We start from the raw sequence: 26,171 nt of genomic DNA, 5'->3' as shown, positions 1-26,171 counted from the left end.
TCTGATTTTCAAAAACATTTACATGTTTAAAACTGGGCTTGTGAATATATGCCATTGAACTGTCAATAAGTCAATAGGTTTTACATGTGTAAAATGCACTTAATATGGATAAAAGGCTTTGGAAACTGCTACCATAGTTTGTTGCTTCTTTGCAAATTTATCTATATATGTGCATAAAAATTGTACAAAGAATACTCTGTATAAAAAACATGCTTTATGTGAAGAAATGTAATGTAGGAGAAGTTGCCTAGTGGTTAGAACAGTGTGCTATGAACCACTGTTGCTCCTTTTGACCTTGGGCCAGTCATTTCACACTCCATTGCCTCAGGGACAAAACCTTAGATTGTGAGCACTCTGGGGACAGAGAAATACCTACACTACCTATAAGTAATACGCTTTGAGGTGCCTGAAAGTGGAATATAAGTCAATCCAATAAAATAAATGTATGCACAAATTGTGTTTTTTGCACATAAATTCCAAGTACAAGACCCCTGCACCACAATCTACAGATTCAGCTCCCAAAGACCAACTTCACTCCAGTTCTGAGCAGGAGTTAAATTTCCAGTTAAGAAACCATATGTTAAGTCTACATGCCTCTCTGAATCAGGAAGTAATAGGCAATGCATTCATTAAATATGGGATTTAAATGAAGGTGCACTAATTTGTGTGGACAGTTTTACACTAGTTTGTGCACATTTTGTGGGCTACAAAAAACTCTTTGCTGCATTGAAAGCAACGTCTGCACACAAAAAAAATGTAACTATGTGCACAGCTCAGCACTGAATAGGTTTCCTAGACTGAGAAAAGCTCTGCACAGTACAGGAGAAATTCAGCAGGTTTGGGATTTCAGCATCAAATAGCAATTAACTGAGCCTGGCTGTCAATTAGAATTAAGTTAAAAGCAGAAACTTCTCATGTGGCAACTAATTTAATTAACTGGCAGCAGTTTTAACTGGGCTCAGGAGCTTAGGTCCTGCTTCTGTGAATTAGTTTTTTTCCCATGGTGCTCTACTATAATTAAACAGTATGATCACACACATGGAATCTTTGGGTTGGCAGCTGAAAAGACTGCCTCAGAGGAAGACAGGAGAAAAGAAGGACTGGTATAAAAGGCATTCAGGGATCTGTTCACTAAAGAGATCAAATCCCTTGAAAGTCTACCCACTGAGTAGGCTCAGATTTAAGCATAGGCCACAGGCTAGGGCATCAAATTTTGATGGTGCCAAATACCTGAGTGAAAGAGAAGTCTGCTCCTGCTAGCTTTAGGGTCGTGTGCTGGTGTCAATTGAAAAGGGAGCCCTTACACATTCTCCAATCACTATGGGAGACTCCCAACTCTGGTTCTGCCTATGGGTGCCAAAAGTTTAACTGCAGACCTGGTGTGGACAATTTTTTTTTTGTTCTATGTGGTATATGTCCTAATCCTATGGGTCCCAAAGCCATTGATTCTCCCCACTGAAAAACCCCAGGGGCTGCAGCAAGCTACCAGATACCCTGCAGCACCCAAATGTGCTTCTATACTGTAGACAAGGGGCTTACATTTGTTAAGTATTTAACAAATTTAGATTTCCAAGTTCAAGAATAAAATCCAGTTTGAGGACAATTTTCAAAGTGATTTACATTGGTAAAACGACTTATGCGTGTTAATTGGCAGTCTAAAAACTTCCCTCCCTCCCTGGAGGCAGCATGTTTAGGTCAGGGAAATGAAGTAATCCATGTAGATTGAATTTTCTGTGCTACATGCATTTTATATGAGAAAAAGTACCTGCTTGTATTACTGATACTGATCTTATCCCAGAAAGAATTACTCCTTGATACAGCAGTGGAACGATGATTTGTAACTTACATTGGATGATACAGATTGGGATGAGATATGGTGTGAAGTTCACTAGCAGAAAAACATATGTGCAAATGTACCTGTGACAGTTTCAAAGCAAAAATACGATTGTATTTTCACTTTGAAAATTGATGCAAAATTTGCAAGTTAAAAGTACCCACAACCTTTGGGCTAATGTGGGTAGTTTGAAAACTGCTCTCTTCATAAGAACTAACACCTCATTCACGAAGCTGCATTAGGCTGGTTTTTTTGCATGGTAAATGGCCCAACACAAGAAGAAAGCAGAGTTGCTTACCTGTAACAGGTGTTCCGAGGTCAGCAGGATGCCAGTCCTTACACATGGGCAACATCATTTGATGGAGCCCAGCATGGAAAACTTATGTCAGAGTTTCTAGAACTTTGACTGAGCCTCTCTGAGTATGCTCAGCATGCCATTATACCATGCATCAAAGAGGGGACATTTCAGTCTCATAATATAGAATTCAGAAATAACCCACAAAGTGGAAACCCAACTTCATGGGAAGGTGGGCAGGTTTCGAGAGGCCTGGCATCCTGCTGTCCTCTGAGAACACGTGTTACGGGTAAGTAACTCTGCTTTCTCAGAGGACATAAGCAGGATGGCAGTCCTCACACATGGGTGAATCCCTAGCTACAGGTTGCCCCCCCCCCCCCCCCAACAAAAAGAGGACCAACAAAACAACAAACCCAGTGCCAACAGGCACAACAAACGGTTTTGTTAGTAATAAGGGAGGCAGCCTGAACAAAAAACAAGCCCTAGGTGGGAACAGAGTTGGGTTCTCAACCTCAAACAAGTTCCAAAGAACAGACATTTTGTGCAATTTAGATGGAGACTACATTTTAAAGAGACATTTAGGGTGGGTAAGTGATTGCAGAAGTTTTTGCTTACATGATATTTTGTTTCTGTGGAAATTTTCTCTTCTAGAAATTGCATGAAATTAAATCCATGGGCAAAAAAATGTATTATTTTAAGATTATGCAAAATGACTTATGCAGGCTTTTGGCATTTTTTTTTGTCTCTACTTTTGCTCAATATTTAAATCAGGTCCTATCTCATGTGAAGGTAACACAAATAAATGCTTTTGAAGACATTTACAAATTATAAAGTGGTGCAGCTATTGTGTTAGTCTACTTGAACACAAAAGTAAAAAAATATATAGATAGGCGATATCTTTTTATTAGACTAACTTTGTACATTTTGAGGCCCATATTCAGAGGCATTTAGCTAGAAAATTCACAAGCTATCCAGCTAAATGCCGACTTCTGAATATTTCCCCCCTACTTATCCAGCTAAAATTTAGCTGGTTAAGTTAAGGACATTCTGGGTGCATAACTGGGAGGAGTTAGGCTAGCCAGTTATCTGAGTTAGGCTAGCCAGTTATCTGGCTAACCATTTATTTTAGTACTTATATTCCACTAAATGCACTTCCTGAAGGATCATTGTAGATTACTGAGAAACATTCATAAACACATGAAAAAACACAAAGTACACTGCAAAAACTCTGATATTCAGTTAGCTGGATAACATAGCTGGCTAACTGATATTCAAAGTTAGTTGGATAACATATCCAGCAAACTCTGATTATACCATAGAGCTGTCCTAAAGTTAGCCTGATAAACTTATCCAGCTATATTTAACATAGCTATCTATATTCTTATAGATTCTATATACTGAATATCCCTAGATAGCCTGGTTAAGTTTATACAGCTACATTTACAATTTGGCCAGCAACTGAATATGGAGCTCAGAATGAGCAAAGACGACATTACCAAATTCATTTATTTATTTGTAATGTCATCTTTTGCTCATTCTCTTCTGATCTAAGGAAAGAACATTAGCTCTCGAAAGTTAGTCAAGAAATATATTAAGTTAGTCAAATAAAAAAAGATTGCACTTTTTTTTTTGTTACCCTTATTATCTGTATATTTACAAATTATGACCAGTTTTGGTCCTGTGGCTCATGTGGCAGTACTGCACTTTACATGCAGAAGATTAGGATTTGATTCAAGGGTCGTCTGTTCTTTGGATCAGCTGACGTATCTTTCACACCCTCTCAGGGAATGGGTCAGTCATTACACAATGGTGACACCTAGTAGCTGGATCTAGAGCCCAGAATTTTAGGGTTCCAGATGGTGTGCTGGTATGTGGCCACCGGCAGAGGACTGTTACTACAATAGTTTTTTCTATGAGTTGAACTGACTGGAATGTCCCATATTGGTATTTAACCATATGGAACATTATAAAGTCCTGTAAGAACATAATATACACTTACATTTGTCATATGAAATGGCTAGCAGGATCTATAGGGCCAATGTTTCATTTGGTGGTCACTGAGGAGACTGAGACCATGGCTGTTGTAAATCATTGATAACAGGTCTTCACTATACAAAATAGTACATTACTGGCCTAAAACTAATGAAACAGATACTAAACTAAAATACTGCAGAGGGCAAAAAAACCCCCCAACAAAAACCAGAACTGGTAAAAAAAAAAAAAAAAAAAAGGCCCCAGGAATGCACAACTGCATGATCTGCAAACACACAACATTTTGTATGTTACATTTTCAGGAAGTCCACAACCCCAATTCATTCATTAGATCATTCATTAAATGGCAAACCATGGAGCTCAGTTGCCATGCATGAAATCCCATGCTGGTGAATGCTTTTTTCATTGAGAGTTCATTTTTTTTCAGTTTTGAGTTCTGCCTGTTGAGCGCCAATATCTTTGTCTAGATTTGCCACTTTGTAACAGGTTCATTATTACTGCCTTAGATATATGAAAAGTGAAGCAAAATGACAGAGTCAATATATAATATGCTAGCAACAATTCATATTTGAATATTGATAATTTATACACAGAGCATATCTAACAAGAAATTACTTTTTATTTAGTTACAACTTCCATTTTGACCACATGCTCTTTCCCTCACAAAGAGAAATTAATGTAATTTACAAAAGCATTACAATGATCTTTCATCACTGGGATTGTTCATGCATTGGTGTTATCAAAGATTAAAGGGCCCTATATACTAATCATTTCTCCATATACACAAAATGGGAAAAACCTTTGGAAACCAATATTCGTACAAAAGTAAAATGGATAATTTATCCAGCTAAAAGTTAGCTGGATAAGTTCTCAGAGAAATTCAGAAGGATAAACATCTTGCTGAATATCCTCAAATAAAGTTATCCGACTATATGTAGATGGATAACTTTGAAACCTAAGTGGTTATTGCTTGAATATCATTGGTCAAGATTCCAAAGGGATTCAGTAATGTGATCCCAGATAACTTTAACCAGCTATACGCAAAGAAAATAGGTGGTTAAATGCAACCATGGTAACAAAAACACAAAAACCCACAACCTAACAGGCCTGCTTGCTCAATCCTCCAGTGAAACAAAAGTGGGGCCTGTCAACCCAATCCCCTATCACCTTACAAAGATTGTGCCAAAATTAGTGCTGGAGCAGATCGCCAGCCACCTCTTCCTTATAACCCCCCCCAGCAGTAGATGGTCAAAATAAATTATCTTCAGTCCCCTCCTCAATTCCAACAGCACCCTTGAAAACCTTCTGGGCTGCTGGGATTGCAGTAAACTTGTACTGCTCAGAGCAAATGCTGTAGTCTCTGGCATCAGTTCATTTCCTCATCTATTAAAGGCCAGGTTTCTTCAGTTTTTTCCCCCATTACCTTATTTCCTGAATGAGGGGGAAGATAAAAGACATTCAATATCTTGGATAGTTTTTGAAGTTTTTTCTAAAACTGCCACTATGCTTTTAGCATCGGTTTGCTCAGGCAATGCTGAATCCTCAGGCAAGTAGATTTTGTTAGTTCTGATGTGTTCAATATTTTTTGTAGTTGAATTGTGCCTTGGTATATTACTATTCTCCAGTAAAACTAAAAAAGTTTTGTTAAGAATATAAACAAGGAAGTATGAATCTGCCCCATTGACAACCTCTCCCCCCCCCCCCCCCCCCGCCCACACACACACACACGACCTGTCTTTGTAGGTAGGCCCAAAGTAGAATCCTTTTAGTGATTTTCATACACAGGTTTGGCTTCATCTTCCTTCCTACCCGGAGAGAGCCATTACATGTACTCCCTATAAAGACCGATGTAATAAGCCCTATGGTGAAATCGGCACTAGTAGTCTATACATTTTCTTTTTTTAATGTGCGCAACCAAAGCAGGCACCTCCACATGATGTAAAGAGGCCGCACATGTAAATTAGATGCACACAAAGTCTGTGCTGATGTGAAACCCGCACGGAAAAGTGTACACAAATATACTCACAGCCCTATGTAATAAACCGTGCACAAACCGGCACCAAAACCCGCATTAATGTGGTGACCCGTTAGTGATTCTTGGAGGAGGGGCCTTCCCCTTTCAATAAAACCATGAAGAAATTAGTAGTCCAGGAGTGGAGTTGAAGATGGATAGAGCAATGTCTATCCCCTTCATGTTCCATCTCAGATCACGAGGCAGCTGTTCTGGTGGAGGACAGTAGGCATGAGTAATACAGCAGATTTTTTTTCTGCTGACCCGCAGAATGAAACAAACATCTGGAAAAAGTGAAGGTAATCCATGATTACCCTAGAGCTGCATGGACAACCATACTAATGCCAGCAAAACCGGTCTCCAGATACGTGCTTTAACAATTCCTGCCCTGACCCTAACACTAAAAAACCCACGTACAAAAACCCGCACTAATTGATGCACAGCTCCCTGCATAGACCATGAATAATTTGGCTCAACTGCATGCACTAGCGCTAAACCAGCCACGTATTGTTAAGTGGGCTTCTGCATTTTTTCCCCCCCGCACTGGATACGTTATTACGTACCCACCTAAGGTTATCACAGACAAAAAGAAACACATGCAAGTAAGTGCAAAAAACCCGTGGCACCTTTAGTGCTGCTTATTACATCAGTCCCATAGTTAGGAAGATTGAGGGCTGCCTGTATTTCATGTCAGCTGGTGCCACTAATGGCAGAGATGTGTAGAATATGAACCGTGCCAGAAAAAAACTCAGGTTTGCTGCTTGGTAGGCATAAGCCAGCCCTGATAATAGCTAAACATCAATATCTGGAACATGAAACCTTTGAAGTTAAATAAATCTAGGGCAGGTGTCTACAAACCCCTTCCCCACCATGTCTGCCAGATTGAAAACATTTGCCTTGGAATGCTTCCCCTGGCTGCTTAGAGCCAGAAATATTTAGCCCAGGCAGCATTTGCTTGGTTCTCCCCCTGCCCTATGTCAGTAGCACACTGTTGCCCCCATCTTCCAAGAACTCCCCTTCTTTAAACAATATGACAGGACAGCATATGTGCTCCAGGGCCAGCTCAGGCAGGAAGTGTATTTCCAGAGCTTTTGCTGTACGCAGGAAATGAGCTTTGGAAGATTAAGAGTCCTTTATTTCATCTTCAGAGGTCTGAATAAGGGACCTCAATCCGATGGTCTCAAAAATGCCCCCATGACGTGACATCTTTTCATTATTTTGTCTTGAACTTTGTGCAGGCAGAATATACATTTTAAACTAAACAAATGGCTACTAGGAGCTCTGCATTATTAAAAACACTCACAGTACAATTATAACACCTGCTGTCTTCTGCGACGATGACACATATTTCTATGCAATTCCCAAATAAGCAAAGTAATATTTAATAAAAGGATACACTGAAATCGCTTTATTTTCTCAACTTCCGCAGTAGCAGACCTATCAAAGGATAGAAGGCAAGATGAAATGGTTCTATATGCAGCAGAAGGAATAGTGAAATAGAATTTATTTATTTATTTATTTATTTTACTGGGGGTCTATATACTAAAGCTTTTTTCCTCTTTTGTGCCTATGGGAAAAATGCTTCATACAAAGAGCTCCAGGTCTACATTCAGAACAGAAATGTGCTTAGAACATAAGGATTGCCATACTGGGTCAGACCAAGGGTACATTAAGCCCGGTATCCTGTTTCCAACAGTGGCCAATCCAAGTCATAAGTACACGCTAAGTACCCAAACATTAAATAAATCTGAAGCTACTAGTGCTTGCTATACATACAGACGCAAAGTAAGATAACATTTATCATCTATAAATGGCTAAAAGGAGAAATTAAGACTTACCTGATAATTTCCTTTCCTTTACTTCTGCTATACCAGTCAAGAATATGTGGGTTTAGTCCCCTATCCAGCAACTGGAGGCAGAGTTTTTTTTTCTTTTTTGATGACATCACCTGTATGTATGTCATGCATGGAACCAGATATAGGCAGTGTACTACTGTCAAAACTAAATTTAAATTATAGCAACTAGCAAACTAAAAAATGTAATAACATATAAGAAGAATCCCATTTTGGTTTCCTTGCGTAAAGCCTCTTGTTTTTTTTCCCTGTTATGGCTGCCGTTCAGGGACTGATCTTGAATGGGGAGCCCCGGAGGCAAGTTTCAAAGGGAGTCGGACATTGGAATGTCTGTGCCTCCTGGATCCAGTGATGAGGGAGTGTTTATATTTCCCCAAAGTGAATGTGCTGGTCTGTGCCATCTCTAAGTGGATGACTGGTTAGAGGACATGTCAGGCTGAGATGCCTGAATATGATAGGCAACACAGGAAGGTGCTTGAGTTTCTTGCTAATCGGCACCATCAGTGTGTGTTCAGCCGGCTCGCACTGAAAAAATTAAAAGCACACAAAAATTAGGCGCCATAAAACACATGGACAAACTGGGGCAGATTTTAAAAGGGTTATGCACGTACATTATGGTCGTAACCGCGAGTACCTGCTCCTGGGCGCGCCAAGCCTATTTTGCGTAGGCCCAGAGACGCGCGCAAGCCCCAGGACGCACGTATGTCCCGGGGCTTGAAAAAAGGAGCGGGGAGTGGGCCCGAGGCCTCGGCACAGCGGCCATGCCGGGGGATCATGCGCGCAACCTACACCTGCCCAGAGGCAGGTGCAACTAATGGAACAAAGGTTAGTGGGGGGGTTTAGATAGTGCTGGGGGGCGGAAGGAAAGTTCCCTCCGAGGACGCTCCGATTTTGATGCAGCCTCGGAGGAAACAGGGAAAGCCATCGGGGCTCCCCTAGGGCTCGGCTCGCGCAAGTTGCACAAGTGTGCACCTCCTTGTGCGCGCTGACCCTGGATTTTATAACATGTGCGCGCGTGTATAAAATTGGGCGTAGATTTGTGTTCGCTGGGTAGCACTCACAAATCTATGCTCGCGCGTATCTCTTAAAATCCGGCCCACTGTGCGTTAAGGCCCGGGTGCGCTACCAGCACTTAGAAATTTAGGCACGCCTAAAACTGAATACACAATGAGTGCGCAGAGCCGACGCACTGTGCACACCGTCGTCTTGTAGAGGGCAATAAGGCATGCACAGAAGCATGGTCTACCGCATGGTGTGCAGGCAAAAAGCCCAACTGCGGGGCCTAGCCCACCAAGGCTGCTCAACCCGCCAGACTGCCCAGTTTCCCTAACCCCCCACGGGAGTGGGAACGAAAGTTGGAACGGTGCGCCGAGCACGACCAGAGGAAGCCCTGCAAACCCCTCTATACAGTCTCTGTCTTTAGAAACTTTTTTTTTTTTTTTTTTTTACACATTTACCCAAACTCAGCCCTTACAGGCTGAGTACAGAGGCGGTCTCCAGCTTGGAGGGGGGTGGGGGTGGGTGGGGGGGAAGGGCATGTGCCGTCACCACCTCACTCTTCCTCCTGCACCCGCTGCCTTTAAGCTGTACAATCAGCAAAGTCCACGCCGGGAACCCATCTGAGTGATCAGGGAAATCACCTCAGGAATTCTCAACAAGGGGAGGGACCATTTGGTATCACTGCAGGAAAGCAGGGCTTTTCTTTTTCTATGTTAAATTCTCCTTCCAGAACCTGAAGCAATCCCCATAGGGAGATGCATGTCCACCAACTGCTGGAGACAGAATACTGGCAGGTTGGTGTCACTGCAGGAGTATATATACTGTGATGGAGACCGAGCAAGCTGACATCTGCTAGCAGGGGAGCATAACCCACTGCTCCCGAATCCATCCGTCTACACACAAGGAAATATATGTTTTTATTTTGCTCTGATATGCAATTTTTTTTTTTTTAACCTGTGTACATTGTTTTCGGCAGTCTTAATTTTTAGAGCCAGGAAGGCAGTTTAGTTTATTTGTTCTTACAAACAGATGCCAATGTCATAAAATGTACTACCATAATGAATTCAATTAGTAAGCCTGGCTGTGAGACCAATTAAAGACTCCCACCACGCTAGCAGGCTGTGGAGCAAGTCTGCACTATTACTATTTGTTGTGCCAGTAACCAAATGAAGGGACTTAAAGAAACTTCTTTGGAAATAAGTTTATAAAAAGATAGTTGGTATGGATGGGCAGATTAGGTAGGCTGTATGGTCTTTTACTGCTGTCATGCTTCTATACTCTCATACATAATTTTCATTATGGCTTCTGACCCTTATAAGGACCTCTTCCAACAGCCCAACGGTCCCTCCCCAATTTGAGAGAATGATTTAGAATGTCAGAAGTGTGAGAAGAGGGTCAAATTCATTTTTTGTGCACTTTGAAATTGCTTTCTGTATATATAAATTTACTTACATTTTCTAAGTGAACAACTGGCTGTTTTCCTGATAAATTGAACCAAATAATTTCAATTATGCTTTTAAACAAAGTTTTACTTCATATAAATAACATGTGCAGTTGTTTTAGATATTTGGTCTTCCCATTTTATAATTTTAATTGTATTGCTATAAAAAATAAAAATAGTAATGAAACTTACATTTTACATCATAAATGTAAATAAATTCTTTTGAACTATATCCAATGTAGAACAAAACTGGAATCCTTACCAGTTTTCCTCAATACTGGGGGCTGGGACTGGACTTTGAGCATGTTCATTTAACCACCTGCACCATGCTGTTGCTGTCTGCACATAGCTGTTAGAGGGTGACAAGAATGAATTCTTCAAGTTAAAAAGAAAATCCTTATGTAGAAAATCCTGATTATATTAAAACATGAAAACAAACCTTGTAAATAGAGTTAGACAATTAAATTTCCCATACCAGTTAAAAAATTTGCTATAAAAGAACACCATAAAATTCTGAAATAAGAAGAGCTGCTTACCTGCAGGGCTGATTGTGGCCAAGGGGCACACAGCTGTTGCATGTGTGTTCCAGGCACAGCAGGCTGCAAACCTGTTCTACTCACTGGAAGATAATATTTCCTTGGGCAGTAAAAGGGCCGTCTCAAACCCTGCCATAATGGCTTCTTGCCAGAGGGTTTTATTATAATCCTTCAGCTGTGCTACTGCTTCCTTGATTTTATCTGAAAAAAGAGTTTCACCAGTACAAAGGAGATCTGCAATGCGCTCCTGCACTTCTGGCCGGAGATCAGAGGCCCAAAGCCAGGCCAGGTGGTGGGCACCTAGACCTACAGCAGCTAACCTCACTGCCGTTTCACAGACATCATAAGCAGATTGGACCTCGTGCTTGTCACACTCCACTCTTTGCTGAATCATCTTCAGGAAGCTGTTGTGGAAGGCGTTCCACCAGATCTTGAACCTGTTTCCAGAGGGTCCTTGAGTACTGACCCATATACAACTGGTAACATGCTATCTGGGCCGCCAACAGGGACCCCTGGAAGACTTTCCGACCTAGGCATCCAGGGTCCTATGATCATGACCTGGAGGAGCCAAAGCATGGGTCCATGCCCTCTTAGCTCTCAAGAGTGGATTCCACTACCACAGAATGATGTAGAAGATGGCTGTGCTCAAACCCCATGGTAGGTTGCACCAAGTAAACTGCATCGGTCTTTCGGTTCACTGGGGGGACTGAAATGGCGTGCTCCCACAAGCAGATGAACAGATCCTTGAAGATGTCATGCACCAGCACTGCTATGACCTCCTTAGTGGCATCCACAAATTGTACGATCTCCAGCATTTTGTGTCTGGAGTCCTGTTCAGTTAAAAGCTGGAAGGGCACAGACTCTGACATAGCACTCACAAAACTGGCAAAAGTCAGGTCTTCTGGTGGAGACTTGCGTCTTTCCTTCGGAGGCGAGGGCTCAGAGGGAAGGGAATGCCTCCCCCCTACACAAGGGTCAAAGGGGGCTTCCTCCTCACTTAAAGCACCTGGGGACACCAGAGATGAGGCCCCTATGCTAGGTCTAGGCCTTGACCCCTAAGGCACCAGGAGCGCCAAAGGTATGGGTGCTGGAACCGGGGGCGCTATGGGCACTGAGGGGTGCACCGGTGGCACCGGAAACACAGAGGGAATCGTCACCGAACCCTATGGTCCTTCCTTATTAGAGGAATCGACCACAGGAACAGCTTCTGGTAGAGGTCGCTTCGGTGCCCCGTGTGGCATCGAGGGTGGCCAGGGTACTAAGATAGACTGCATCAGTAAGGCTCCGAGCAGTAAATCCAGATGCTCTAAGCAAGGGAGCGAACATCGATGGAGACGGTTCTGGCAGCGGTGGCTGTCCTGAAGGAACCGGCAGTTTGATGCCTTGTAGGGCTCGACCGACTTCCCACTGTACATAGCGCTCCAACTCCTCAAATGCTGACAATGAGAGGACAGCTTGAGGAGGCGGCGGCAAAACAGAATCCCCGTCAGAGCCCCGAATGGGATCAGTGCCCACCACCAAAGCTGGTGGGGGATCACCTTGGGCCTTTGGTCTCGAGGGAGGTTGGAGCCTCCTTGGACCGGGGCCATTTCAGGGGCAACTCGGACAGTGCAGATGCCTTCCCGAGCTTGGAGCCATGGGAAGATGGCGATTGATGGTGCAGGGTCAATGGCTGGCAGATACCAGGCAACGGCCCCATTGGTAAATCTACCACTAACATGAAAAAATGTACTGCGATGTCTAGCCACGAACCCCAGGAGACAGAGGGACCCGGCCTGACCAGGAAGAAGGAAAAAGAAATAGTTTTCCACAAAAAGAACCACAAGCTCAAAAGCAGCGATGTGAAAGCCTCGCTGAAAAATAAAAACTGAAGAGGGACTCCACATGGACAGTGGCATCCTGGGCATGCTCAGTGGGCTAGTTAAAGTTCTAGAAACTGATAGAAATTTTCCATGTTGGGCTCCATCTGATGATGTCACCCATATGTGAGGACTACCATCCTGCTTGTCCTAGGAAAAAAACATTGTCTTTTCCTGAACTTAGGGTCATGAAGTGAAGTAGGAGGGGAACCGGAAGTGCCATGTAGTAGACAGGGTCCTGAACCCCTAAAACTTACCTACATAGCCACCTGGTTGCTTGTTTGGATTAAGATGTTCGAGTTCAAGAACAGATGGTAGAACGCCCTTAGGTCATAATGGATGGCTCTCAGCTCCAGAAAGTTAAATTGCAGTTGACTTTTTGCTAGGGACCACATCTCCTGGATCCAAGAGGCACCAGTGTGCACTTCCCACTCGTTGAAAGAAGTACCAATGGACAGATCACTTGATGCACTGAGACACGAAGCAAAAAAGACCCACTGTCAGAACATCAGAGTTCATCCAACAATGGAGGGATGCTCAGATCTCAGAAATCACGGAGATTTGATGGGATAATGACTGGACCCATTGCTCCACTGGCTTTCTACAGCCTATTAAAGACCATACATGTGCAGTAAATTCACAGGAAAAACATGCACCATTGTGCCATATAGCTTAGAAGAACAAGGATAGATTTTGCTTCAGCAGAGATTTTACCAGACCCAGAAAAATTCTGGCCCTTTCGACAGGAAGAATGCCTTCTCTTATAACAAGTCTATCCAGGCTCCAATGAACTGAATCCTTCTGAAAATCCAAATACACCTCATCTACCAGTTCATTTTTGTCCACATGTTTATTCACCCCTTCAAAAAAATGTAGGAGATTTGTGAGGCAAGACTTTCCTTGGGTAAATCCATGTTGGCTGTGTCCCATCAAAACATGTCTATTTAAATGTTTTGTGATTTTATTCTTTATAACAATTTCCATGCTTTTTCCCGGCACTGAAGTCAGGCTCACTGGTCTATAGTTTTCCGGATCACCCCTGGATTCCTTTTTAAATATAGGGGTTACATTGGCCATCTTCCAATCTTCAAGTATATCGGATGATTTAAAATTTTTACTAATAGGTCTGAAATTTCATTTTTTAGCTCTTTCAGCACCCTGGGGTGTCCAGGTGATTTACTACACTTCAGTTTGTCAATCAGGCCTACCATATCTTCCAGGTTCACTGTGATTTGGTTCAGCTGATCTGAATCACCACCCATGAAATCCTTCTCCGGAACGGGTAGCTCTCCAATACCCTCTTCAGTAAACACTGAAGCAAAGAAATAGTTTAATCTTTCCGTAAGTGACCCTTTAACTCCTTGATCATCCAACGGTCCAACTGTCTCCCTTGCAGGCTTTCTGGTTCGGACATATTTAAAGTTTTTATTGTGAGTTTTTGCTTCTATAGCCAACTTCTTTTTAAATTTTCTCTTAGCCTGTCTTACATTTAACTTGCCAATGCTTATGTTTTATCCTATTTTCTTCTGAGGGATCTTTTAGCTAAAATAGCATCCTTCAACTCACCTTATAACCATGCCGGTAATCGTTTTGCCTTCCACCTTTCTTAATGCATAGAATACTGTGTTCTAGGATGGGGTTTTTTTGTTTTTGTTTAAACAATGTCCACGCCTGTTGCACACTTTTTAACTTTGTAGCTGCACCTTCCAGTTTTTTTTTCTATTTTTCTCATTTTGTTCACGTTTCCCTTTTGAAAGTTTAGTGCTAGAGCTACGGATCTACATACTGTCCCCCTTCCAGTCATTAATTCAAATTTGATATTATGATCACTATTGCCAAGCGGCCCCACCACAGTTACCTCTCTCACCAAATCCTGCACTCCACTCATAATTAGACCTAAAATTTCTCCCTCTCTCATAGACACAAAAATCTTGTGTCTAAATTTTTCTGCACTTGCTCACATTTTTGTTGGGACAATGACTGCACAAGTTTATATGAATGAATGATTTTTAGATGCATATTAGTTAAAAAAAAAAAAAAAAAAAAAAAAATCATAAGAGGACCTCTTTTGGATACGACCTATACATATTGTAAGGGCTGATTAAGTGGCGGTCTTACACGTATATATTTTTTGTATTTCCTAGAATGTAAAACTTTTCTAATTATACCAGAGATTTTCTGTCTATTTTCATTGTCATTTACATTGTCTCGGAGTTCGTAGTTACAAGTGGAGGGCTTCAAATTCGGGAATTTAATTACCATATATACACAAAATGCAGCAAACATATGTTAGACAAACTAAAACAGCAAACAGTAACAGCTCAAAAAGAACTACCTTAGAAGGATGGACAGATCTTGTTGCTTCAATTTAACTCTCTGAAGTTGCCCCACAGTTGTAAATAAATGGATTTTTGTTTTTATCACCTTGGTATAAAATCAGTGATTACTTTTCTAATTGTAATTTGTCTGCACATATCTTTCAAGTAGAATGTCCTTTCTTGGGGGAAAAAAAAATGAAAACACCAATGACCCTTATTCACCTTGCATAATATCCAGGGCAATCTATTTGTATTAGCTGGCTTCCTCCATCAGGAAAAATTAACTGGCACCAGCCAACAGCAGCCTCTTGTAAAGTTTTGTATGCTGTGGGTATGCTATTAGTATCATGACCCTGTAATAGCACAGAAAAAAAGTCTGGTTAGTTGCGATATCATACAATCTTCACACTGAAAAAGTTGTAAAACCCCTAAATGTTGTTTACACATACAAAGTTTCATTTTTTATGCTTTATAACACCCAGATTGGCCAGAAAATAAGCAAAGAAAACCAGAAGTTTTACCTGTGTTTGTCCATAACAAAAGCTAAAGTCCCAAATCATCTGCAGGGTCACACCATCACAGAATGTCACAAATATTTTGCTATCAGAGTATGCTGTAAATCTTCCTAGGTTTGGAATAATGGTTTGCTCTAAAAGAACTGGTAATCTACCATCTTCACCAATCAAAGACTCCTAAAGCAAAAAAATGAACATTCATTAGGTGTTATCTTACAAACATACTTAACAGCAACAGGGAAAGCATTCATTTTGAAACACCCAGATCGATATCTAAGAAAACAAATTAAAAATAGACAAATACCACCAAGGATTTCACTTCCTGCCGCTGGAAAAAGTATGGTAAATTCTATATAACCTTTATCCTCTTCATCTTTCCAGGAGAGTTGAAGACAAAAAAAAACCACCTTAGATAAAAAGTTATATCCTACAGGCAAGTAGGGCTCTATGGCTGGTAGCTGGGATATATATACTTGACAGTGTGGACAGGAATAACTGGACAGAATGGATGGGACTGATGGTCTTTTTCTGCCATCATATAATATGTAGTTTATGCTATCCTTTTTTGTGCTTAGTTAGTAATGGTGAAGTCTCTCTTATCTTTCAGAAAACATCTTTTATTTTAGACTTTAAAGGAGTATCAAAGAAGACTTCACTGCACCATTATTTGGAACAGCATTGTTGATTGGCTTCACACCCTGTTCTTCGCCATGTGCTTCCCTGTGGTACTCATGTTTACTCCACACTAACTTTCGCATTTTTGAGTGGGTGAATAACCATTCTTTATTTACCCATTTTACTACACTCATGAATTTACAAGTCTCAATCATATTCCCTATGAGCCAATTCTTCTCCAAGCTGAAGAGCTCTAATTTATTTACCTGAGTGTGTCATTCCATGTGAGAATCATTAGTTCACAGTGTACAGGTTTCACACTCACAGAAAGTAATTGCTTTTAATATCTTAGATGTACCTTTTCCAATTTTCTTTTATAACTGGGTTTTATATATTTTATTGTAAACCGATGTGATGATCCAACGAACCTTGGTATAGAAAAGCAAATAAATAATTAAAATAAATAAGGTGAGTACAGAGGTAGGCATACACACAGGTGATAAACCCAGAGAGACAATCTAGTACTAAGGGATTACTATAGAGATAGATACCTGTGCAAGCATAACCAGAATGTGGGAAGGGTTGAGAGTAGGGGGGCAAGGTTTGAGATATATTTGGTCATCAGATTCTAGGGGAATGGGCGAACCAGATTATAGGGAGGGATGAGAGTAAGGGGGTAAAGTTCAAGACATATTTTTGGTCATCAAAGTCAGGGCGAGTTGAATGTACCAGTCAGACAGTAGGCACATTTGAATAGCCAAGTTTTCAGGTCTTTTTTAAATTTCTTAATGTCTGTTGTTGCTCAGAGAAACTCTGGCATGGAGTTCCAAAGTTTTGGGCCAGCAATTGAAATTGCTCTGTCTCTAGTTTGAGAGATGAAAATCTCTTATGGTTGGGATTTCAAGTAGGCCTTTATTCTGAGATCTAAGCGTTTGTGTGAGAATGTGGATTAAATATTAATATCTATACAACAATGTGGAACCCAAAGGAAATTGAAATATTAGCCTAAGAAGGTGTCAGCAAGCCTGACGTGTGTGACTTCAAAACAAGACACCAACCGGTCTTCTAATCATCCACCTTCATCATACTTTAATACTTCAAAAAATATTTTTTGCATATATTTTTATATTTTTCTTAAAAATAGTCCTCCATCCTAAAACAGATGTTAAAGGATCGACTCTTTAAATTTAAGCATAATATAGCCCAACACAGCCAGTGTTTCGCTTTAAAAGCTTCTTCAGGGGCATGCGAAATTCATGGACACAGAATCTTTATCCTATAAATAACAAAGTAGTTTTAGAAAAAGTTCTTTCAATATGAGGATGGAAAAATACTTATCTTTGAAGTTTGCAAGGCTACCATTTAAAGAGGACCGTACGTCTCAAACATCACAGTTTTGAGTTGATTAAATATTAATGCCATCAGGTCGTTGCTCATACCAATGTTGTCAAATATTTTTGTTAGGACTTTGTATAATATTCTTGACTGAACAGGGAGTCAGTGCAGTGCTATCAGAGTTGGTGTGATGTGGTCGTATTTCCTTGTTCCAGTCAGTAGGCTGGCTGCAGCATTTTGCAGTAGTAGTGGTTTTAGGTGGCTCGCCGGAAGTTCTAAGAGGGAATTACAATAATCTAGGTTTGAAAATATTAGAGGTTGTAGTACTGTTCTGAAATCTACAGTGCTTAGTAGAGGTTTCAGTTGGCTCAGGATTCGCAATTTGAAGAAACCAGATTTAATCAGTTTGCTAATGTGGGCTTTCATAGTTAAATTTTCATCGATTAGGACTCCTAGATCTCTTACTTGAGTTGCTGGAATTAATTGGTGATTTCCAAGATAAATGTCTGGAGGAATAGATTTTGGTAAACCAAATTACCTTGGGTTTTTTTCGGTTCAACAAAAGTTTCAGATGTGCAAGTTTTTCTTTTATTGTGTTCATATATTCAGAGATGAGTGATGCTGTTTTCTCAAATGAATTTGATAGAGGAATATAAAAATGCAGGACATCCACATATAGGAAGAAGTTTAATCAGAGGTCTGTTAGTAGTTTGCACAAAGACAGCATGTAAATATTAAATAGTGTTGCTGATAATGTTGAATCCTGTGGAACACCTGTTGTGCATTGGAATGTGTCAGATATGTGATTGTCAAGTTTTACCTGGAAAGATCTACTTGCTAGGAATGAGGTGAACCAACAGTACATTTCCATCAATCCCTATGTTTCTCAGCTGGTAGCACAGCAGATCATAGTCAACCGTGTCAAAGGCTGTAGTTAAGACGATCAGGGCTAGGCAATATGATTCATTAGAGTCGAAGCCGCGTAGTATAGGATCTATTATGGATTGTAGAAGAGTTTCTGTTGAGCGATTCTTCCAGAACCCAAATTGGTTAGCATATAGGGTCTTTTTGTCTTCAAGATGCAACTCTAATTGGGAAAGAACAGCTTTTTCAAGAATTTTCGCAAAGAAGGTTAGGTTCGAGATTGGTTGGTGGTTATCCCAGTCGCCAGAACTTCCTTCTTTATTCTTCAAAATTGGTTTTATAACTGCCTGCTTTAGTCTTCAGGGGCCTATATCCTTCTGCGAGAGCAAGGTTGTCAAGAGTTGTGAGTGTAGGGGTTATTTTTTGGTTGACTTGTTTCAGCGAGGAGGCTGGTATCATGTCAAGGAGGTGAGAAGCTGGTCTTAGTTTTGTTATGAATTTGCTTATTTCCAGTTTTGAGATTGTGTCAAAGGATGACCATTTATCATTTGTAGATAGGTCTTCAGAAGCGTAGGGAGAGAAGGTGAAGGTGATTTGTTTCAGCCTCTGGATTTTTTCAGTTAAAGCTGTTGTGTAGTCATTACAAGAAGCTTTTGTGAATATATTGTTCGATGTTTGGAGTGAAGAGAGATTTTTGATCAGACTCTTAAATGTCTCGAATAGAAGTTTTGAGTTGAAAATTACTCCATGAATCTGTTTTGCATAATAGTTTTTTGTTTGGGGGTTTTTTTGTTTTTTTTTTTTTATTTGTTAGTGTTCGGTATTAAGATAGCTGTGATTTGTATCTTTCTGAGTGATTCGTCTGAAGGGGTTTTTCAAGTTTTCTTAGGTGTTTTTTTGATTCTTTCAGATCTTCATTATACCATGGGTTCATTTTTCCGCGATTACTATTTTTATTTGAGTTTTTGGTTTAGATTGGGCTATATTTGTCTGAAGTTTCTTTGATCATTTTTTCTCAGGAATCAAATGCCTCATTACAACTCTAATGCAATAGTTAGTGTTTCAATTTTTATTTTCCTTCTGAATGTTTGCGTGGATATTTGTTCAGAGCTTTTTGCTATTTACATATTAGATTAGCTTTAACTAGGTGGTGGTTGGACCATGGGATTATTGTGTGTTCAGTCTTAATACTATAATTATTGGGATTGGCAAAGATGAGTATTACCAGCTTTATGGGAGGCTTCAGAGTTGTGTTGAGTCCATCCTAGGGCTTCCATTGCTTCAAGGAACATGACACAGGAAATGGATCTTGGGGACTCATTTACATGAAGATTAAAATCAGCCAATATTATTGTCTCTGGAGTAGGGAATTCTTTGGTGAAAAGTTTGATTAAGGGTAAGCAGGCTTTTTGGAGAAGGCCAGAAGGGCACTATACTAATCCAATATTGTTTTGATTTTAATATGGCAACTTCATGAGGCAGGTAGATTTCAGTTTTCTTAAGTGTCAATTTGAGCTCCTTTTTGCAGATTATTAGTAAGCTTCCATCTTTTCTTTTTTTTGTCTTGGTATGTGGAATAGGTTGTAATTTGGATGTGATAATTCATTTAATAGTATATTGTCTCTGTCATTTAGCCAGATTTCAGTTATACAGAAAATTGTTGGTTGTTGGTCAATGATATTGTTGATTAGCGGGATTTTTCTTGAAACTAATTGCGCATTCAGTAGCAGTAGGGTGAACTGGAAGCAAGTACTAGTGTTTTGGTTTTTGGTGTTTGTAGAGTGATGTCGAATTTTATTAGTTTGGTTCGGTTTTTGCTTATACTGTTCCTTAGGTCTCCGTTTTGTCCTTGGCTTGTTATTGGATATGGTCTGATTTTTTTATTTTATATTTATATTTTTTAATGAATTTTAAACATTACATCAAGAAATCACTTCTTGTTTGAAAACATATACAAATCAAATCATATAAGAAATATCTCAATACGAATAATATAATATATCATTTTGTATCATAAATCAAAGTCCACAATCCGAGATCCAAAGTACTACCTAAGGAATTCAATTATTAAGCTTTTAAAGAAATTTGGAACAAAGCACAGTGATATACATCATAGATGAACGAATTATCTAGACAGATTTCCCTAATCTTTTGGGGATGAACTCTCAGGCATTACCCTCTTACCCACAAGAAAAGTTGAAAGTTGGTTCGGATGGAAGAAAACATAAGATAAACTTTGATATCCTTGTAAATGTCTAATTAAATATTTCAAAAGAAACATTGCACCAATTTCTAACACTCTTGGTCTTAAGATGAGGAATTGTTTCCTCCTTTTTTGAGTACTCTTGGCCAAATCAGGAAATATATTAACTTTGTATCCCATAAACAATTCAGTTCTATGTCTAAAAAACATTCTCAAAGTCATTTCTTTATCTGCTTCCATTAAATAGGAAACCACCATAGTAGCAGGTATAGTTTGATCATTTTGAGAAGTTTCTAGAAATTCAGTTAAATTAAGTTGTGTAGGGGCATTGTTTACCTTTCTGTCTTCTCCTTCTTTAGCAATACTACTACCAGGAATATAAAATATCCTAGTAGTTATTGGTAAAGCCTGTTCTGGTATCTTTAATACCTCTAACATATATTTTTTCCACATCTCCTTCGATGAAATTAAATGACTTTTTGGGAAGTTGATGAAACGCAAATTTTTCCCCCTTAGGGTGTTTTCAATATTTTCCAATTTATTTGTCAAAATTATATTATCTTTAATTATCGCACTCTGTTGTGCTTTATTGCTTTCTATTTCAATCTTTACTTTAGCGGTATTTAATTTTTCAATTTGAATTTCTTTTTCAACTTCCACAAGTCTCACATCCATTTTCTCCATATTACTATATACTGGGGACATTTGAGTATAAATATTCTCATTTAGAGACTGGATAGCCTCCCATATTGATTCCAGAGATATAATTTCAGGCTTTTTCAGTTCTAACCTCTTTATTTGTGGAAGGATAATTTTTGCCTCAGAGTTTTCCCTTTCATTAGGTTTACTGACATAGACCTCAGGTTCCGATGACTCAACAGAGGAGCTAATCAAATCTAAGGATGGAACATGACCTTGTTCCGGTGTTCCCAGGCTCTCATTAGCCTTTTCCGGTTCAGGTACTTGCATTTGTAGTCTCAACTCTGCTGGATTACCTGGGGGACTTCGTTCTATTGGGGATAATGGGCTGATTTTTAATACCATGTCTAACTGTGATATTGTTGCTAGGGCAGTGCAGTAGATGTCAATCAGTGGATATTTAGTTTTACATCTGTTTAGTCTTTGTTCACAAGGGCGTTTCTACCCCTTTATCATTTTTGTTGCCCTTATCTGAACCCTTTCTATGTCCACTATGTCTTTTTTGAGATGGGGGCTATTAGAACTGCACACAATACTCAACTGCAGTCGCAACATAGATCTATACAAAGGCAGTATAATATATTGTTTTGTTCTCTATTCATTTCCAAATAATTCCTAATGTTCTATTTGACTTTTTGATTGCCACTGCACACTGAGCTGAAGATTTTAAGAAAATGTCCACAAGGACTCAGAGGACCTTTTCCTGGGTAGTGACTCCTATCATGGAGCCCAGCATTGTGTATCTGTAGTTGGGATTATTTTTCCCTATCTGCATTACTTTGCACTTGTCCACTTTAAATTGCATCATCCATTTAGATACCCCATTTCCTAGTTTCACAAGGACCTTCTGCTGTTACCTACAATCTGCTTCTGTTTTAATGACTCAAAACAATTGTGTAAAAACAGAAAACAAGACCGAAGCCTTGGAAAGAAGATTTATTCAATAATGCAGTACCCGCCTGACTCTGGCCGAGTTTCGCCCTTATGGCTGCATCCCAAGAGGAGCCAAACAAATTAATGAAATTGATACAGCTGTAAAAAGTTTCTCTGAAAGATGACAGTAGCTTTGGGTTAATAGTAAATAAGAGGTAAAAAGATGATGCCTCTCAGATCCTGAAAGAGGATGACTACAAGCTGCTAGCCTGCAAAGAGCCTACCTCCAACTGAACGTATCTGCATGAAAAAATATTTGCATGTTGCTGAGATTCTTTTGGTAAAGGAACCAATAGGAAGAGGAGATAGAACAAACAGAAAAGGCCCAATAGGACTTCAGAAACATTCAAATAATAACCAATCAGGGAAGGGAATGTAAAACCCTGTAGAAAATCTAAGCTGTGCAATATCACAAGATGACATTGGGTGACAGCATAATATATATATACGCTTCAGAGGCAGAACATTGTTCCTTTTAGTTTTTTGTTGTTTTTTTAATAATTAAATGCTACTGAATAGTTTCCTTTAGCATTCACCCTCCAGGGATTAAGATACATTTAATTATATTATGATCACTGTTGCCAAGCCATCTAACCTTCATCTCTTGCATTAGTCCCTACATTCTCTGAGATCTACATCTAATGTAGTTCCCAGTTCTTGTTGAATCTATGACAGTTCCATCTGCAATAATTTGTTACACTGACACATTTATTTATAAAATGTATAAATCACTATCGAAATTCGAATCCTCCGTAATGGATTATTTGTTGAAATCTATAAAGCTTCTGATCCCGAAACCGGGTAAAGTAATTTAAACAACATTTAAACAGCATTTCGGGATCAGAAGCTTTATAGATTTCAACAAATAATCCATTACAGAGGATTCGAATTGCGGTTTTTCAATTGATGTTTAGGAATTCCTCCAAAGTAATTTGGTGCTCATTGTGAGTTTTGGTAAATCACTCTATCGACATTTCTAGGCATATATTTTATTTATTATTTATTTATTTAGGTTTTTTATATACCGACATTCGAGACAGCAGTCACATCATGCTGGTTCACATAAAACAGGAGTGCGGAATAAACTTAAACTATGGTGCGGAAAAGGCAGTTACATGTAACAGGGTAGGCTAGAACTTGGCGAAGAAGGAAAAGAAAGGACAGGTTACTAATTAATAATGGCTAACGATAGTTAGAGGTATAAAACAATGGTGTAGGTGGCGATGTGTGTTGATGTTGAGGAGTTAAATAAAATTGGAGTCCGGGAATGCTTGATTGAACAGCCAAGTCTTGAGTCTTTTCTTGAAGATTGAGAGGCAGGGTTCCAGTCTAAGGTCTGGGGGGATGGAGTTCCATAAGGGTGGACCGGCTGTAGAAAAGGCCCACCTTTTCTACAGCCGGTCCACTTTTTCATTATTTTTTTTCATTATATATTTTATATATTTTATTTCATTATATATTATATTATATATTTTTTCATTACACCTTTTCTACAGCCGGTCCACTTTTTCTACAGAAAGATATATGATCTTTCCCCAGTGCTCAAGTAAATTGTAGGGTAGTAACTAAAGAGAACTGTAAAAATTATGATGCAGTAGTAAAATAGTTCACTGACAATAAGTGTGCATCACTAACAGACCTTTATACATCTTTAAAAATATTGTTTATTAGCATAAAGAGTACAACCTTTTTTAAGCAATGTAAAAATATTAACACCTATTTAGCATTTTGAGTCATTCTAGCTTTAACTGTGATCTTAAGTTGATGCCTTCAGCTATACCTTTCCTTTGCAGGTAAAAAACATTCATGTGTGTATCTAATTAAGCTCAAAGTAAAAGTTGCAGTGATTCAACTTGCTATACAATGGGAGTCTTAAAACACTCTTTGGTAATGAGGCTGCACACATAGTACTGCTTAATAGTAACATTTTTACCAGACTTCTCAAACCCTGCTAGAATCATATTTATCAAAATAAACAAAGAGCATTGCAAAACACTTTAGTGGTACAATAAGAATTATTTTACATAGAGAAAAGAGCAGAAGGCAACAGAATTGTCTAATGACCCAACTTACATACCCTCCAGCAGCAGGTAATCTTTTGGTTTAAAGAAAGCTTAGCCTTGTAGCAATGCTCCAACATTCTGTGAACAACAAATTTTAGTATTAGTAACTGTATATCATTGATAAATTATATATGCAACCAATTTCTTAATAGGAAAGAGACAATGTCAGGATTGGTAAATTGTGAACCCATACTTGTTTACAACTCTTGTACAGACTGAATCAACAGAGCCTCAGGCCCTGCTCAGCAGACACAGTCTCAGCAAGATGAGCAAAAGTTCTGAAACTCTGCTGAACTCCAGAAATACTTCAAACTGGGGAAACTAGTGTCAGCCATTGACATGTAGCATACTACGGCTCCAACTCTTCAAATTTATATGAAAAGCAATTGAAAAGAAAATCTAAACTTAAAATAGTTTTATATTGCTGTAAATGGCACCCTCTATGTTATTCCAATAGCAAGACCCTTTTTTAATTCTCTTTTCCATTCTTTCAACTGTAAGAGAAAGGCAGTTTGATTTTCTTTCATTTGAGGAATTTTAACCTGCCTTTCCAAAAGATGTTCAAGGCTGCTTACAGCATTATTAGAATTCAGGTATAATAAGTATCAGATTAACCACCTACCTGGTGACATCACTACGGGCAACAGACTACTTCTGTGGGCTGTGGATGCCAGAGGCTACAGTTTTTGGGCTTCTGAGATGGCTGCCTTTTACACCAGCAAGCTCTATTAATAGCGCTGCCTCTACATCACGGCCAACTTCTTCTGATTTCCTGCATCCGATGCCGAAGCCCCACCTACCTAGTAACATTACTGCAGGGCAATAGACTATTTTTGCGGGCTGCGGACGCCAGAGAAGCCCGCGTCTTCATTGCACACATGAAGGAGCACAACAAAGGAGCATGCCCCGTCTGGTAGTCTAAACTAACCTTCCTGGGAAATCATTGAGATGTAAGCGATACTGGACATCGCAAGTGAGTACTGTTTTCTTCCTTCCAACTATGAATACATTCCTTTCATCACGGGCCAAGGCAGATATAGTTGCCATAATATTTGTCGCACTAGACATATGCCCCATAACAGATCTAATCTGCAACATATTCCATTGCAAACATTTTCATCATTGTTTGTTTCCACTACACTACTGTTTCTTCTGGTCAATGCTCAATTAATAGCTAAAAAAACCTGCTGTTACCCATGACCTGCTTAGAACTACTTCTCTAGACTGCCTATGTCTAACAGAAACCTAGCTTAAAGACTATAATGTTCCTACATTTAATCGCTGCTGTCCCCCCAGCAATTCATATATTTTTAAGTGTAGAGCCTTGCAGATGGGAGGAGGCATGGCGATATTTTTAAAAAATAAGTCAAATTCACTCAAATAAATGTACTGATCCCAGAACAATATGAAACTCTTTGCTTGAAATCTACTACCGTCAATATTTATCTTACCTATTGTTCTCCCGGACTTTTGTCTCACAATTCCTCTCCTCTAGTTGAAGCATTACTTAATGCAGATTTAGATTTGGGTAAAACCATTATTCTAGGTGATTTTAATCTCCATATCAATAGCTGTAACTTGACACATGCAGCCACATTCCTCCTGGATGCTTTGACCGCATGTGGATAGCAACAGATCAATGTTCCAACTCACAAGAAGGGACAAATGCTAGATTTGGCTTTTATTAATAAATCTGTCTTTTCTGTAGATATTTCTACAATTTCTGCTACTGCTGTCTTCTGGAGTGATCATCACTTTATCTCCTTTTCCCTTATATCTGGAAATCATACTGAAATAGTATATGAA

General features: G+C 39.5%; 1 protein-coding gene across 3 annotated transcripts in view; it reads right to left on the bottom strand.

Annotated features, from left to right (window-relative positions):
* Window positions 1-4,718: 4,718 nt before the first annotated feature.
* Window positions 4,719-26,171, bottom strand: part of C1H5orf34 (chromosome 1 C5orf34 homolog) — a 105,419-nt gene continuing 83,966 nt past the window's right edge. For all 3 annotated transcript variants that reach the window (XM_029577780.1, XM_029577770.1, XM_029577790.1), the window contains 6 exons: window positions 24,380-24,443; window positions 15,660-15,830; window positions 15,361-15,491; window positions 10,688-10,774; window positions 7,529-7,569; window positions 4,719-5,751 (listed from right to left, as the gene is read on the bottom strand). In XM_029577780.1, the coding sequence (XP_029433640.1) occupies window positions 5,546-5,751; window positions 7,529-7,569; window positions 10,688-10,774; window positions 15,361-15,491; window positions 15,660-15,830; window positions 24,380-24,443 (700 nt within the window). In that variant the 3' untranslated portion in view covers window positions 4,719-5,545. The remainder of the gene's footprint in view (window positions 5,752-7,528; window positions 7,570-10,687; window positions 10,775-15,360; window positions 15,492-15,659; window positions 15,831-24,379; window positions 24,444-26,171) is intronic.

Source organism: Rhinatrema bivittatum, chromosome 1 (genome assembly GCF_901001135.1).
Source record: "Rhinatrema bivittatum chromosome 1, aRhiBiv1.1, whole genome shotgun sequence".
NCBI classification, from domain to species: Eukaryota; Metazoa; Chordata; class Amphibia; order Gymnophiona; family Rhinatrematidae; genus Rhinatrema; species Rhinatrema bivittatum.
This window is presented reverse-complemented; position numbering and strand designations above follow the sequence as displayed.